At 33.5% G+C, this 17,933-nt stretch overlaps 1 protein-coding gene across 1 annotated transcript in view; it reads left to right on the top strand.

Moving 5' to 3' along the window:
• LOC126978331 (elongation of very long chain fatty acids protein 7-like) overlaps positions 1–17,933 on the top strand; it is a 29,608-nt gene that overhangs the window by 1,596 nt on the left and 10,079 nt on the right. The window contains exons 2-4 of the mRNA XM_050827105.1: positions 1,028–1,218; positions 4,148–4,282; positions 17,597–17,702. Of these exons, the coding sequence (XP_050683062.1) occupies positions 1,028–1,218; positions 4,148–4,282; positions 17,597–17,702 (432 nt within the window). The remainder of the gene's footprint in view (positions 1–1,027; positions 1,219–4,147; positions 4,283–17,596; positions 17,703–17,933) is intronic.

Here is a 17,933-nt window from a genome sequence, read left to right as displayed (position 1 = left end):
AACAATAGCTTTTTTATTACGGCAACTATTAGATGCTTGTGTACGTGGCATCTTGACACTTAATGACAACTTTCAAATTTTGTAACATACGCTTCGTGATATTTTATATTGATAGTAATAAAATACAAAATACTTACTGATGATATTTTACAAAGATAGATTATAGATTATTTTTACAAAGTTTTACTACGCTATCCGGCATTTTAGTTTCAATTATTAGCAAAGTTTAACAGAACATCTGTACCTACACAAGAAAGGAGAAGCTATAAGAATAAATTTTCTGAGAGTAGTACTTAACAAATGCGTCATGGCATGCCAAAAAACTCATTTAACTGCAAAGAAAAGTGGTAGTTCAAAAAAGCCCTGGAGCGTTAACTATAACCAACAGCAAACATTAGCAACCTACAGGTAAGACTTAAGTGTAGGTGTAACAGGTTTAAGTAGTGTTCATAGCTCTAAATACTATATTTGCACCACAAAACTTGTCTAAAAACACCTTGTTTGCGTGTTTTCTACCTTATTTATTCTTCCAAACAATTTATTTTAATGTATAATATACAGTACGTGTGTATTTATATGTTCATTATTTACGCATTCTATGACCTTTAACATTTAATACCTATCTACGTTATTTTTAGACACAATTTATAGCATTTTCAAGATTTTATCGTCATTACAAACTAAAACAACTTATTGTCCACAAAGCCCCATTTCTTGTCTTGTTTGTGGGAGTGGGAGGCTCCTTTGCATACGATGCCGGCTAGATTATAGGTACCATAACGTCGCCTTTTTCTGCCGTGAACCAGTAATGTGTAATTTGAAGTGCGCCGTAGCTAGTGAAATTACTAAGCAAATGAGACTTAACATCATATGTCTCAAGGTGACTAGCATGATTGTAGCTCCGCTCAAAATTTTTAGATTTTTCAAGAATCCTACTATTATATTACTATCACCTGAACGTCCAGCTCGTCTCGTCCATTATGTCATTTAAAACTACTTTGAGGAATTAATAAATATTAATTTTCAGATACCAGGACTAGGGATTGGATACTTGTTTCAAAACCATATCAGGGACTTTCTCTTTTGGTACTCTATTTCATGTTCGTTTTTAAATGGGGGCCGAAGTGGATCAAAAAAAGGGAACCATTCAATTTAAATACAGTCTTGATATGTTATAATGCCTTTCAAGTTGCGGCTTGTGGATACTTATTTGTAAATGTAAGTTATAAAAATTAATTTTATAAAATATATTTTTATTTTTTAGAAATTAATTATTAAATTGTATTTAATAAGTTGTTATTTTTGCGGAAATATTCTATACTAATATTATAAAGCTGCAGTGTTTGTTTGTTTGTTTGAACGCGCTAATCTCTGGTACTACTGGTCCGATTTGAATGATTCTTTCAGTGTTGGGTAGTCCATTTATCGAGGAAGGCTATAGGCTTTTTTTTCAAAATTAGGGATCCGTAATAAAATTGCTATTTTGTAACACAAGGTGTAAAATCGAAAACCTATTTTTGCGTGCGCTGCAAAAACTATTGACAATAGAACAAAATGATGTACAGGCTATAATATAGGCAATATTTTATTACTTATAAAACTATCGCATGAATTATACTTTATATGGCAAAACAACGTTTGCCGGGTCAGCTATAACTTATAATATTCAGATTTAATTATACCATAATCTAGGCGATAAATGCTAATATTATAATAATCTTACCTTACCTTGAATTTTGATTATTTTTAAATGGTTAATATCCCTGTTTGGTACTACATATTTTGAGTTGACTTTAAAATATATGTCAGATTTATTTTATGAAAACCAGAGACGAGGCGAGCAGGACGTTCCGCTGATGGTAATTGATACGCCCTACCCATTAAAAAGCAGTGCCGCTCAGGATTATTGAAAACCCCAAAAATTCTGAGAGGCACTACAACTGCGCTCGTCACCTTGATGTCACATAAGATGTTAAGTCTCATTTGCCCAGTAATTTCACTAGCTACGGCGCCCTTCAGACCGAAACATAGTAATGCTTAACGGCAGAATTAGGCGCCGTTGTGGTACCTTTAATTTACACAGCTTCCGGTGCAAAGGAGCCTCCCACTGGTAGATATAAAAATTATTTAAAAAAAATTTACTGTAATTTAATTTTGAAAATGTATTTAATTATGCGTTTATTTGCGTAAAGATAAATCGTATTATTCAGATAAAATTACAATTTATAGATACGTGCTATTTATTTAACTTACCTTAACTAACCTTAAAGCAGAAAAGGTAAAAATACCTATTAATAGAAATAAGAATAAAAGTTGATCAATGATAATAAAACTAGCAATTAGTTCTAATTTTAGTCTGGTTAGTTTTAGTTTAGGCATGTAGTTCTAGTTTCTAATTATCGGAGCTGATAATGTAATTTTACATAAAGTCTAGTAATATTACTAGTCGAATATTTTAATATTTCTAGGTATTTTTTTTAAATATCAACGCAAATCATAATTTGTTTGCTTTATTTATTTAACAAAATATTAATTATTTCTATTTACACTTTGCTAAAACTCTTTATAAAAAAATATTAACTATTAAAAGTGGTTAATTACAAATAGTAAATATATCCTCATAAATTTAATTAATAAAAAAATTTATATCCGAACTGTGTTTATTTCACCTCCCAAAAGTGTCGTGATTTAAGTACCACATATTTAATTTAGCCCCGATTTAACCATTAAACTAGAACACGATTAATACACTTTGAACTTAGCTTACGCGTGCAGATGAGCTTACAGATTCATTCGGATTTCACACAAACTAATCACAGTTTTAGCCTAAACGCGTTTAACCTATATTCTCTAGCCTATACTCGGGCAAATTTATGTAACAGCTATACTCGCATGCGATGTCACAGACTGATAGTTCCTTCCCAACGATATATTTATTTAGTATGAAGCCCAAAAAAATTGGGAATATTTTAAAGTTTAGGATATAATGAAACAAAATAACGTGAAAAATACTTAATTTATTAATTATTTTGCTGATTTTCAGGCTATCACGAATCAGTCTTCAAATTTGAGATTTTTTCTTTAATAATACAAAAATTAAATCTCTACATCTTTTTAGAAACAAATTAAACTTTTAAGTACTGAGAAAGGACAAAGTACAGGACATATTTATCTATGTTTAGCGTAGTTTTGGTCGTCACCCTAAGTAAAAATCGCGGGAACTTTCACAACCTACATATATCATATACTTTAATCTCGTCCTTGTCGTCGTCTTGCTCAATGTCATATGTCTCTTCTTGTACCAGCCACTACTTGTAGTCTTCCATCTCACTTTTATTTTCGTCTTCATAGCTAGAACCAGAACTTAATTCATCCAGCAGTAGTCTCATTCGATCATTATCTATGACTTCATATCAGAATATGAAGTATAATCTAAAAAGAATGAAAAATCTGGTCAGAATTTAATATGGAGTAACAAACATACATACATTTTACTTTTACGTCATAGAGTATACAAAATTTGTAAAAAATATAAACAAAATGTTAAAGAGCTGTCACTGTCGATATCATAATAATTATAATTAAGGTATTGATGAAATCGCTTTGTTTTTAATCAAGATGAAGACTTTTGAACTTGTTTACGTAAAACTCAGTTTGAAGTGTCATTAGTGAAATCTAATTGGCTTAGAGTTGATTGAACAAATTATTGGGTGATTACGAAACTAAATATTGGCGTAACATAGTCAAAGATAGCTAAATGTTTCTGGACAACTAACAACTGGGAACTTCTGTCAAAATGCTTTTACTACTTATTGTTAGACATTCAAGCATTTTTCATTTTCAATGAAGATGAGATGTTTAATGTTTTGCGGAGTTAGGTCCTCCAGGCCTCCGGCCAAATCATACTTGAAAGACATCATCGCTGATTTCTCGTGTTTATCTTTGTCATGAAAAGGTTACTGAGATGAAGCGTAAGAGTCGTAGGAGAGGTGCTGTTGAAAACAGATGTTTATCTTTGATGGTGTTCAGGGTTTCTGGAAAATCAGGCGCAATGACATCATATTCAGATATTGCCTAGGAGATTTTATATCTATCTTGTCAAGTGTTGTTTTATTTCTTGTTACCTGAAAGTAAACATTTTTTTCAGGGCTTAGATATCTGGATAAGAAAATATAAGTATATTTGCCAGCCTGTTGATTCATCAGATTCACCGGATGCAATTAAAATGGCAAAACTTGTACATTTATACTTCCTGTTAAAGTGCTTGGATCTTTTAGACACGGTAAGTTATTTAAATTTTTCTTTACTGCTTTTTCCATGCAACCCATATTAATATTTATTCTTGTCAATAACGGAAGAAAAAGCCACTCATACTTATATGTTTCATATTATTGTGTTGTAGTTATATTTTGTCCTAGAGTACCATCTTCTATTAAAAGATGTAAAGATTTTAATTTAAAGATAAAAAAAATTATTCCTCGTGTTATTTTGTGCTATTTTAAAAACAATATTGAAATAATGAAGGTTTTAAGGACAGCCAATGAAAATAGTATTAAAACACATAATTAATTTAAATATAGGTAAACATTTTAGGCCTAGGCTGCACTATGGTTAAACTGCAGCGGTTTTTAATTGTGTGAGTTTATGACCGCACTCGCCGTTGTTTTTTCCCTCAACTGATTTTTAAACCGTGAAATATCACAAAATTGTGCCAAAAAAACGGCGAATTAGTAATCGCGGGTTGTTTCGCGCTTATAATCGTCACGTGGTGTGTGCGTCTTGAGGGGTTTCGCGGTTAGAGCGGTTAACCGCTCTCGGGTAAAAACCGTAGTGCCGCCTAAGCCTTAAAATTATTTTTAAAAGAAATGATTTTGTTTATTATACGACTTATACGTAATGAAATTTATTTATTTAGCTGAAGTATGATAAAAATGTGCAAGTTGACCAACTAGCGTCAGTCAAAATATATTACAGTGTTTTAAAATCTTAATATATATAAATTAGGTGTCACGTTGTTTGTCCGCGATGGACTCCTAAACTAATTAACGGATTTTAATGTGGATTACTTCATGGAGTGCAGTTTGGTCCAACTTGAGAGATATGATAGTTTTTATTTCGATTCGGGACCCATAATTATTTTTATTTTCAATATTTGTTTTGAATGGACATATTTTCTATGAGAGAATTTAGTGACGCACGGTTTGACAGTTCCGCTGTGAAACAATTTTATTATAACAACAGGGAGCATTTTTTACGAAATAATACTTGATTTTTTTGAAATATTATTGACAAATTTATAAAAAAACAATATTTAGTTTATTATCATATACAGAACAACGTCTGTAGGGTCAGCTAGTATTATATTAATTGTATTAAGTAATATTGTAATTTGTACGTAAGTGTATATATATATATATATAGGTGTGTATAGAGGTAAGAATATGTACAATTATATACAGTGTGTCCCGGCATGTAGTAATAAAAGTACAAGAGTAGTAACTATAAACTGTTTCATCGACGAAAATACCCCATATGGGGGGGTCAATTCTAAAACCCTCTGTCTGCAGCTACTTTTTTGTTTATCTTACCAACACTCACCTTACATTGTAAAGCAACGGCGGTTTAAGTTCTGCGTCCTGTATGTAGGGACTCCTGTTTTAAAGGCAAAGGTGTAGAGTAACTAATACTATGAAGAAGTTGGCAAATAACTTTTTTTTTGTATAAAAATGTTTCCGTATCCGCTCACACACAACGTAGCAAAAGAGCTGAGCAACGCATGCGCCTTCAAGTAAAGTGGTCTATTTGATTGTATACTTTAGGTAGGAATAGGTACAATTGCATATAACTGAAAAATAAATATATTGGTAAGCGTTATAATTAATCAAAATTAATGTAACTAATTGAGAGACATGTTAAAATGTAAACTTTGAACTGTAATCTGAACTAATAAAAATTGTACAAGTGCGAGTCGGGACTCGCTCACCGACGGTTGCGTACAAATAATATTATATACTTATAAAAAGGGAAAAGGTTTTCATTCTTCATCAGTAATCGAAACACACAAAAATAATTAATAGTTCTGCGAATTAAACCCTTTTAAACGATACCCCACATAACACGGATAACTAATTCATAATTTGGACCGTCGTCCCTTGCATTAAGCGACTGTGGAGAGTTTGTTTTTTATGATTAATTACTTCTTGTTCTTTTTATAACTTTCCCCAAAAATAAAATTCGGCAAGTTTTTGGTTTTACCCCGTTTCTTCAAAAATCGAATTTAAAAAAAAAACCGTGACATCTGATGTATTATCGTTTTAAGGTCCTAGGAATTGTTCCTGGCGATTTTTAAGATGGTGTCTGTATGTCTGACTGCGTGTGTATGTGTGTCTGTTTTGCTATTCGAAAGGGCTTGACCAAACAGATTTTTAATACAATTTGGACCGGTGGAACACTTGGGCACGGGAAAGGGAGCTGATGTGGGACGCGACTTGCGTCGATATTCTAGCTCCTTCTCATGTCCAAGCTACGTCAGTTGGTGCTGGGGCTGCTGCTTTGACTGCCGAAGATTTGGAAAAATCTCAAAACAACTACGAAAAATAAACTTTCTAAAAGTGATTTTATTTGAATAGTGTTTAAACGGCTTTACCAATCGACTACGTGAAAATCTGATTAATTCTTTAAAGATTAATTGATTTTTAAACATTTATAAAATAGGGTTTCAATTAACTTTTATCAGTTTTTTGAGCTTGAAGAGCTCAAAAGCGCCATCAGTACAATTTGAAGAGGTAGGGAATTAGCAGGAAATTGTATTGATGGCCTTTAGGGTCAACCGTTCTCCTAATTTTTTACGTGTTTGTGTAAGCAAATTAGTCACAAACGTCAAGAGTAACTTTCGAGTAAACGAGTAACTTTTGGTGCATAATACCTAAATATAATGTAAAATTATGAAACTGTATATCGTCTTCTTAATGGTAAAACCAACTAAATGCCCAATAAAAGTTGTCAATACGAGATAATACATTTTGAAAGTTGAAAACAAAATCACTGATAAAATAAATTATAATTAAAAAATGCGCTAAAATTTATTTGTAGAACAATTATTTATCATTTCAGATAAGTAAATGTTGTGTGCCGCAAGTCTATAATAATATCAGAAAACAGAAAAAATGTCTTAAAACCCCCCAGTTAGTTGGTTTGTACTGTATAACCTTAAAACATGAATATTGAATGAAATAAAGCTACTCCCTACGTGTTATCGATTGGTAATATTGGCTTAGAATAATTATTTATTGGTTCAGATCGAGTTACATCTTTAAGACAGGAATTAATCTAATTAATTATAAAAAAAACACATATGTTAGTTTATTTTACCTGTATATAAATAAGAATACGTATATTAAGTCAAGAGCAAGTACATCGATTTTAATATTTTCTTGACTCTATTAATTATTCATGGGCTTTCTGTCAGTGTAATGTTTATACTTATTAATTTACTTGTAAATACTCAAATTTTAAACAAAGAGTATAAAGCGTAAATTGTACAGCATTTGCAAAAACGTACAATTAACAGCAAATTAAAACAAAAATTAAAAAAAGAAAGAACAAAACCAACATAATTAACGTTCAATAAAAAATCATATTTGCGAAATTATGATATCCTTCTCCTTGAACATATTTTAATCTTACTCTTCATCCGAGGTATCTTCATCAGACACAGTAGCATTGATCGACAATACTAACGTCGATCTCCATATTTTCCTTATCCCAATCATGGTACTCCACTCCCCTCAAGAACCTCGTATACGATACCCATATTGCTGAAATCATAATTTTGTGTGGCGGCCATCTTGGATTTCAAAAATGATCCCAAATTCGTTCTTGGCACCCTCGAGAACCTCGGATACGATACCCATATTGTTGAAATCATGATTTTGTGCGGCGGCCATCTTGGATTTCAAAAATGATACCAAAGTGGTTCTCAACACCCTCGAAAACCTTGGATACGATATCCATTTTGATGAAATCATAAATTTGCGCAGCGGCCATCTTGGAATTCAATAATTATCTCAAATTCATTCTCTGCATCCTCGAGAACCTCGGATTCGATATCTAAAGTATTGAAATCATTATTTAAGCGGCGGCCAACTTAAATTTAAAAGAAAAACCTGCACGATACAAGGCTAGTAGGGAAGATGTTCTACTTACTAGCGGCCGCACGCTAAACCTCCATAATACAAGGCTAGTAGGGAATTCCAAGAGTAAGAAATACTCTCCCTCAATCGGTGTCAATCGCTCTCTCCCTTGAACAAAAACCTCCTCCTCTTCTTGAACAAAAACGTTCCAAACTTCCGTGACGCTCTATTCCGTTTCATTTGTAAAAATTTTACCCTCATGCGCCTAAAGAAGTTTCACTTCAAAATGTATAAAAATATCACAGCATTTCGTACTATTGCGCAACGATGAGTTTTATAAAATATTACGCAGTCCTTCCGGGGTGGGGTCGTTGACCCGCATCGCTCGGCTCGTGTCTCAGCCATGCCCGCGTCGAACGTATATCTAACGCTAAATAGATATATACGTTCGAGTGCTTTTTGCCTAGTGTTGGGAAAACCTCGCCTTAATATTATGCAGTGAAGAAGAACACACACACATACATATACTGACGTTTTCTAGTGTTTCTTGTTCGTGTTCTTTAGCACACAGTGTCCTGATTTTAACGATTTCATTTCTATGTGGCACAGCAATTTCCGAATTTTTTGTGCTACTTTTATGTGTGGCATTAGGGTTATCATTATAACCTCCACGCATACGTATGGATCCAAAAATAGTTTTGCGCGGCGGCCATCTTGGATTTCAAAAATGATCCCAAATTCGTTCTCTGCACCCTCGAGAACCTCGGATACGATACCCATATTGTTGAAATCATAATATTGCGCGGCGGCCATCTTGGATTTCAAAAATGATCCCAAATTAGTTCTCTGCACCTTCGAGAACCTCGGATACGATATCCATAATGTTGAAATCATAATTTTGCGCGTAATATAACATTTCTGTCATACGTCGATAAAAAAGATTTACTTAAAAAATGCATAAAAAATATCACAGTAATTCCGTGCTCTAGCGCAACTGTAAGTTTTAAAAAATATTACGCGGTCCTTCCGGATCGGCGGTCGTTGACCCGCATCGCTCGGTTCGTTCCCGACGCCCGTGTCCATGCGTACCTATCGAATCTTACGTTCGAGCGATTTTTACCTAAAGTGTTGGGAAAACCTCGCCTTAGATAATTGACAGAGAATTGTTAAATAAGGGCGGCACTGAAAATTTCGGGAATCAAGGAAGTGACACAACATTACTAGTTAAAAATGTATTTATTGCTTTTCGAAGTATTCTCCGCGATTTTGACACTTTTTCCATACGATGGAACCAATAATTGAAGCAACCATTCCATTCGGAAGTTGGGGTCTCCAAAATGGCCGTTTTGTAGGCGTCCACAGCTTCTTCAGGTGATGAAAATCGTCAGATATTTTACGCAATTTATTCTTTATTTTAGGGAAAGTATAGAAATCATTAGGGCTTAGGTCGGGGCTGTACGGCGGATGGTCTAATAATTCTATGTTTTCTTGCTCTAAAATCTCATTTTTTCTGTGCGCGGTGTGAGAACTCGCATTGTCGTGATGGAGGATGATGCGGCGGGTACAGTTCTCTTTACGGAGTTCAGAAACGACCTGTGGCAAACAAATGCTAGCATTCCATTCTGCATTAACCGTTCTGTATCTCCCATTCTGCATTAACCGTTCTGTATCTCTCAAGAGGAATAGTCGCAACATGGCCGGTTTTGGAGACAAACGTGGCCCCCATTTTTTTTGCAACACTCCGTGAACGAACAATTTTTGTTAGCTTTAACTCATTTTTGAACACCCAAACTCGTCACTGGTTTTTTGTTTCGGGTTCGTACGCGTATACCTGATACGATGTTGTATACAGCATTTGAGGATCCTTCGTAGAATCTTTCGAGAGTTCTGACGCACCAAGTAACACGAGCCGTTTTTTGCTCTTCACAGAGCAAATGCGCTATCCATCGGGAAAACAACTTTTTTACACATGATTGTTCATGTAAGATTATTTGCATTTGACTCATGCCAATGTCAAAATTGCCTGAATTTTTTTGAATTTTTAGTATGTCACATGTCGATCTTCCTCAATCAGCTTACGCACAGCATCAACGTTTTCTTTGATGACTGCAGTTTTTGGACGACCTTGACGGGGATCATAACTGAGCTTGACACGTCCAAATTGACATTCAGCAAACCAGCGATAAATTGTGGTTTTGGATGGGGCTTCATCACCAAATGCAGAAATCATCTGGTCAACACACTGTTTTTGTGTTAAACAACTCAGTCAATTCCATTTTCTCAACGACTAAACAAGTTTAACAAGACCGAGAATCTTTTTTTAAATAAATAAATGGAATTCGATTTTTAAAACCAAGGAGTTTTCAATTAAAAAGATTTTAATATGACAGGAACAGTGGAAATATTCCATTCCCAATACTTTTAGTGCAGCCTATGTATTACAGCTAAATCTGGTGCAAGAATATTAATCAAAGGCTTTAAAAGTTTAACTGATACCCCAGAGATCATTTGTCGCGTTAGTCTTAATAGATTTAAAAGCTTTTATAACATCAGAGCCAGACACAGGATCTTATTTAAAGATATTATCACATTCAAGAATATTATCCTTAATAGTGAATGAGCGAAGTCTGGCTCATAGGAGTTCAACGAATTTGTAGTGGAAGTATAATTGTAAAGAATGTTTGGAAAATTGTTGCAACTTTGTAATCCGACGAGACAGATCTGTTATCAATGTTTAAATTTAACTAAAAATTTTTTTTGTTTCACCCTCCTTCATTTATTATTTTCCAAGTTGTTTTAAATACATTTTTTTTATATAAGACGAACGAGCAAGAGGCTCACGGGATAGGGAGTGGTGAGACAACCGCCCATGGACATCCGCATCAACAGATGTCAAGAGATGCGTTGCCAGCCTTTAATGTGGGAGTATGCTCTTTCATTTTTTGCTGGTAATTGATACCACAAAGTGGCTCTCCGATAGTCTAGAAGTTTTGCTGGTGAAGCAATGTGTATTATAAAATTTATAAATCCCATAAAAGTAACGGGTTCCCGCGGGCAAGTAAAACATTGTAAAAACATAGTCCAGCATAGCGTCATTCATATTAAATCAATTTTGTGACGGACGTCTTTTCCACCTGACGCAAATAGTGAGAACGACAGGTCACTTAGGTCAGACATAATAAATAGGTAAATATCGTACTAAACTTAATCTTACAATCCTGTAAAAATTTCGAATATGTCATTCGAAAATGTATGCCACAAACCTGGGAAGAATGCGCAAGAAACTCAGCGGGCTTCTCCCTTTCTTTTATAGTAAATATTTCGGTACGTATTAAAATCGCTTCATTACTAATCTGTATTGAATTAACGGTATCATTTAGATAGTTATTTATGTTATAGTAACCATTACCACAAAAAAGGTTTTTTATTAGTTATTCTGAACTAGCTGTTCTAGTTCACAGAATACGAGAACATCGGACTGGCAGACAGATAGACATGACGAATCTATAAGGGTTCTTTTTTTGCCATTTGGCTACGGAACAGGTGCATGCTCCAACTTAAAACTAATAAATGCGGCTGGTGGATATCAATGATGTGCTATGATTTAGTAGTATTCATTTCTATACAAACGACAGCACAGGGTTTATTTGCGTAAATCAAAATCGCAATAAACTTGTCTCTGAAATCAAGTCTATACATAGCAAAATCTCAGAATAGGGCCGTCAAAATTTAGTTCAATTTAACTCCAAATAGACACAAATTTGTGCGTTCACCGCCAGTGCCACAGCCTTAATCGGCATACTTGCCTTCGATACGTATGTGGGTGAATATTATTTTTTGTTATTTGGTAGAGTTCTCGTGACAGGCGTCGTCATGCTCGCTTACATGTCACTGCTTGTGGCGGCGACGTGAGACGGGTTATTAAAACATTGTCGAGGGAGGTGATGGCAGGCCCAGGCGTAGTGCTCGAATGGGCGCTACTAAAAAAAAATAATTCCAAATTTCTATATTTGATATTAAAATATATATACAAAATTACTAAAATCTACTTATTAAAGCAATTTACAATTAAGCCTTTGGCAGGACGTTTTATAGATTTTTTTCATTTTAAAGTTTAACTTATTTTATTTTTTTATAATCGCTAATAAAATACTCGCAAAGTACCATTATTTATTAAAACATTAAATTGATCTTCTGTTCAAATCATTGATTCCGATGGACAGATAGGCAAAAAATTACTTAATAATTACTATATTAATTTCATTTTGACGCATGAGAAACACCTAGGCGGCAAATGGGCATTCCCCTTTATCGTCAAATATTTTATTTCGTGTATAAATAATATGTTCACTAAATAGCTCGAATTTTATAGTTTCCGACTATTGTTTGATAATTAGGGGTCGAAATTTTTAACCTTTTCGCTGTCATTGTTTTAAGGTAAAACAATATACATTGTTTTCTTGGTGCTATATCCTATAATTAACATTATTATTGTGGTTTGTAACTTTTACAAATAAGTGAGAGTATTGATTGATAAATATTACCTACTAGAAATTAGGCAACTTTCAGTTCCGTGGTCATCTGGAAGGAATGGCCAAATTGGCCAGGTGTAGCTTGGTAGGATCAGTAAGCCAAGAAGGTAATTCGCTTTATGTGACTGTTTGCAAATTTGGCCCCCCATGGATCTTTTTCTCATCTACGGCTGGAGTTTCCACAGTACCTGCTCTTTCCAGTTGACTGAATATTATGCTTAAAGGCAGCTCAACTCATTTTACCACATCTTTCACGCGTAGTGCCGGGGAGGTGAATGTGCAAAGTATCACTGACGTTAGATTGAGGTCTAGCTTTGCGTTTTGTTCGAAAGACTCTTCTATGGACTATTTATACGGCTATAGAGATAGACTATCACAGATATATATATTGAAAAAATAGGCTTTAGAACTAACCTCTACTTTGAGCAATTAACGCACACTACACAAAGTGTCATACAAATGACGAGTGTAAGATGTAGCTTGTCACGCACACTAAAGTAATATTCTTGGGCTGTTTTTATCGGTTGTCTAATAACGAGAGACTATCTAGACGTATAAATTATCGACGGGCTGTCAAAAGTTATTAAAGCGCCCTTTATAGTATTGTAGATGTCCATTAGCGAAGGTTTTAACTCTCCGTGTTTACGTAAGTCTCTTACCTCGTCTAATATAAAATAATCAATAAAATTCAAAAACCTGTTAATTCGCAGATATGGATGCAATAATACTTATACATAATATTACCAACAATTTGTATAATCCGGTAATAAATACATAATTAAGGTACTTATTGCAGATAAATACCTGAATTGACAGAAGGAATTGCGTTAGGATTAAGGGTTGTTATAAAAAAACTCAAAGTGGTAGGGCGCTTAATACTTACACATAAATGTATGGCATGTAAATAGTCAGTCTATTTATCAATCAAAAAATCAAAAGGAAGAGCAGACGTCCACAGTATATATACACCCGAAACACTTAAAAAATACATATGAGTTATAGAGCAAGAGCCCGTGGACCCCAGACCTACGTTATTTTACAAAAGCTGAAAGTTTGTCAGCGCATGCTCCCAACGCAAGTAAGAACGATGGACCGTTATGGAGTTTGGGTTACAGTGGCTTTCAGGGAACGGTACTAAAGGTGTGTAAAATACCGATCTAAATACATCTAATAATAAAGTGCAATTTTTCGGTATTACCTGCAGAATATTATTAAAAATCACGTTATTCATTGCTAGACACTTAAAATCGTGGCCAGCTCTTGCCAGACACCATTAATGTTCATGAAATTATAATTTTACTTACGTCATAGTATAAAAGCTGATTTTTATATATAATACTTGGGTAATAAGTAGATGATGTTTCCTCGTTAGCCAGATACTTTTGATAGTTCCAACCCCTTGCCAGATGTGGCTTTGGCAGCTAAACTGTACTAAAGGTGTGTAAAATACCGATCTAAATACATCAAATAATAAAGTGCAACTTTTCGGTATTACCTTCAGAATATTATTAAAAATCACGTTATTTATTGCCAGTCACTCAATATCGTGGCACCCCCTTGCCAGACACACTTAATGTTCATGAAATTACAATTTTACTTACGTCATAGTATAAAAGTTTCCTGATTGGCCAGACACTTTTTATAGTTCCAACACCATGCCAGACAAGCATGTAGGGTAGCTTTTTAAGCTTCTTTCTTTTTTCTTAGTTGTAGATATATATGTAAGAATGGGCAAAATCTACTTGCAAATGTTGTTAAATTTATTGTTGGTATTTGCATTTTGTTCAAACGGTTGTCTAGTAGGTTGTTATATAAGGTGAATTCAACACCTCTATATATGCATATAAAAATAATTAATTAATTAATTAATAAAGATTCAATGATATAGATCAGCTTGAACATTTTCACTGTTGTTTTAAGGTGTTGCTTAAATTTTTAGTTTTCGTCGGTGACGACTTCTAAGTATTTTATGTCAGTAGTTTTACTTATACTATTGCAAGAGCAAGGGCCAGATAGAGTAACAGGACATGTGTGTACTTTAATATCAAAAGTGTGGCAAGGGGTTGAAGTGGGGCAAGTTTTCGTTTTATGAAAACACATGAACTGTGTTTTGGTGAGATAGGTGAGATTATTAGTTTGTAGCCAAGATGCAATATTCCTTATTCCGCTGTGTGTAGTGCAGTAGCCTAGTTTTTCTCGTAAAATAGAATAATTGTATCATCATCATTACAAATGACGTCAGAACTACATACTTAGTTCTGATGCTATTTATCCACAAAAGAAATACCGTGGGGCCTAATATACTTCCTTGAGGGACGCCAAAATCTATTGTACTTGGATTGCTTACCTTATGATCAACTATGACACGCTGATTTTGTCACATTAAATAGCTTTTGAACCAGTTGAGGTAATTTTCTCGAATACCTAGGAGCTCAATTTTTCGTAAAAGTGCAGGAACTTTTGATACAGTCTGGGTATCAAAAGCCTTGACGATGCCTAAAAATACACTAATACATGCTTGCTGATTATCTATTTGCGAAGAAACAATTCTAGTTACAAACGGCCGTTTTCAATAACGTACCTCTAGTTATGGATAGATTGCTGTCACCGTTTAATGACAAGATCTTATCAATCCATAGTTATGTCCAATATATAAACCAATGATTTATGTCGATAGGTTATTAAAATGTAAGTAAGCGAAAAAGGAAAGATTTTTCTACGTTTAGTAAGTTAAGCTAAGGATAGATAGGTTATTAAAAACGGCCGTAAGTCTACACCGTCCAAAATTATTAAGAATGATCCTAGTAAAGAAATCGGTCTTGAATTCGTAGGATTCAATTTGTTACCCGAATTATGAATAGAACACATTGCAGTAATTTTCCAGGAATAAGGAAAATAAATCGTTTATTATTAATTAAATCTATCTTCAAATAGCAAAGTTCAAGTTCCTAACAAGTATTGGTCTTATACAATATTTAACTAATTACAAAACAGTGCGTTGCGGCTATGTTTAGAAAAAGATTGAGCATCATTTAGAACAAGGTAATGGTATGATCAGAATTAGGGCTTCATAATTAGAAGCAGTTTAACTAAATAATATCAGATAATTAATTAAGATTATGATAATTGTAATATTTTAGAAGTAAATTTAAACTCATGTATTGTTTATTTTGAATGCCAAATCAATATATCGCATATCTAACAAACAATAATAGTATATCTTACACTTTTGCGAAGGTCTAACATCAATCTCTTTAGCTTCTCTCACTGTTAACTGAATGTCGCTTATTCTATAGAAGTAAATCCCGCACACTTGTATAAAATTATGGAGAAATAAAACCTTTCCCATAAAATAATATGTATAAACTTGTAATAAATCTCTTTGGCTGTACTATTTGTATCTGTCATCATTTTGATGCCATTTGATAGGTTACATTTCCAGAAATAAACTAGTAAATGTTGTATTCAGCTAGTTTTCAAAATTATTGATTCTAATGATAAGATTCTAAACTTTATAAAATTAATTACTTATAAAGAATAAAAGTAAAACCAAGTTATTTAAAAAAATGTGACGTTTATGCAACTTATTACATAATGCAGTGTCAGCGAAGCAGCGAAAAGTTGGTTTAAGCGAATACTATCCAGGAATTTTAATGTCAAAGAGAGAAAAATAGATGTCAAATTTGACGGATAAAATAGACTCAATTTTTTAAATAGTGGAGCAAGTTTGAGATATCACAAGTAACAAGTAACATAGCTGAAGAAGCTAGGATTTGACCACAGAACAGTTTTGACTCATTTTAAGAAAGCTAGGCACACGAGAAGCGATATCTGGGTACTACACGACCTTTCTGAAAGTAACCTTATAAATCGTGTAATAACTTGAAATTTTTTTTTTGAGACGTAATGAAACCGAACCGTCATTGAAAAGATTGATAACAGGTGAGGAAAATTGGATCACGTATGACAAGAAAGTCTGAAGAGATAAGCCTATAGTCTGAAGAGTAGGCTGTGGCAAAACCCTTTGTAACTTGCAATAAGGTGATGCTGTGTGTACATTCCATATTTTTTTTACAACAGGACAAATCTTGATTTAAATTAATTTAATTGAGAAATTCATCCTTTTTGAAATTCGTTGGAAAGTTAATGTATCAATAATATAATAATAATAATATACCTTTATTTCATTTATTTTTTTTTACACTCACTGCAAATAACTTAGTGCTCTCCCAACTGAGCTAACCGTTCGAGTGACGTATCGTCATAAAATCAGATGAATCATCTGAGTGTTGAACAAAGTATACAAGATTTTATGACGATACGTCACTCGAACGGTTAGCTCAGTTGGGAGAGCACTGGCACGGAACGCAAGAGGTCGTGGGTTCGAGCCCCGCATTGTTCATAAAATTTTTGTTTTTCAAATTTGTATATTAATCCTAGAAGTGAGGGTTATCACTTTAAAAAAACATAACAAATAACTTAAATTACTTTATGTACAATATTTATTATATAATACTAATTATTTAGATCTTTTTATCGTTAATTGTAATAGTAATAACATTGAAAAACGGTTTTGCAGTGATATTAAAAGGGGGGAACTCCGATCCCAAAACTAGATAAAACTGTATCTTCGGGGTCAGTGATTCCTCGACAAATGACAATGACAAACGAAACAATTAATAATAAATAAAAATTAAATGTGTATGTGTGTGTTTAATTCTTAGTGAATAGGTTACAGTATATAGTATGAGCTATTGATTTTCATTTTCAAAAAACCATTCCTTTTTTCCTACATTATTCAATTAATTAAAGTGAGGTCTGTTGCCATGGTTTTTTTGTAAAAGTAACAAATTCATTCAACGGATTGGTCTTTAGATCACAGCTAAAATATCATTCTTATTAAATAGTTAGAAATTTTTCCTTTCATTCCAGGTATTCTTCGTGCTTCGTAAAAAAATTACCCATATAACATTTCTTCACGTCTACCATCATGCTGGTATGGTGGCACTGGTATGGGCAGCTATAACATATTATCCAGGTTTGAATTATTTTGATTGGTCTTTTAAAAGGCTGTTATTTGCAATTCATATTTATTACCAAAAAATAATTCCTTTATAAACTCACTTTTTGGAAACCGGTTTATGAAATGGTTCTCAGATACACACCATGTCAATCTGCGACTAAACCGATTAGAGGTAAATTTTTTTATCATTTATTTAACATATTGTAAGATAGCCCGGCAATGGATAGCGAGGTTTCTGAAATTGAG

The sequence above is a fragment of the Leptidea sinapis genome, chromosome 1, assembly GCF_905404315.1.
Source record: "Leptidea sinapis chromosome 1, ilLepSina1.1, whole genome shotgun sequence".
Taxonomy (NCBI): Eukaryota; Metazoa; Arthropoda; class Insecta; order Lepidoptera; family Pieridae; genus Leptidea; species Leptidea sinapis.
This window is presented reverse-complemented; position numbering and strand designations above follow the sequence as displayed.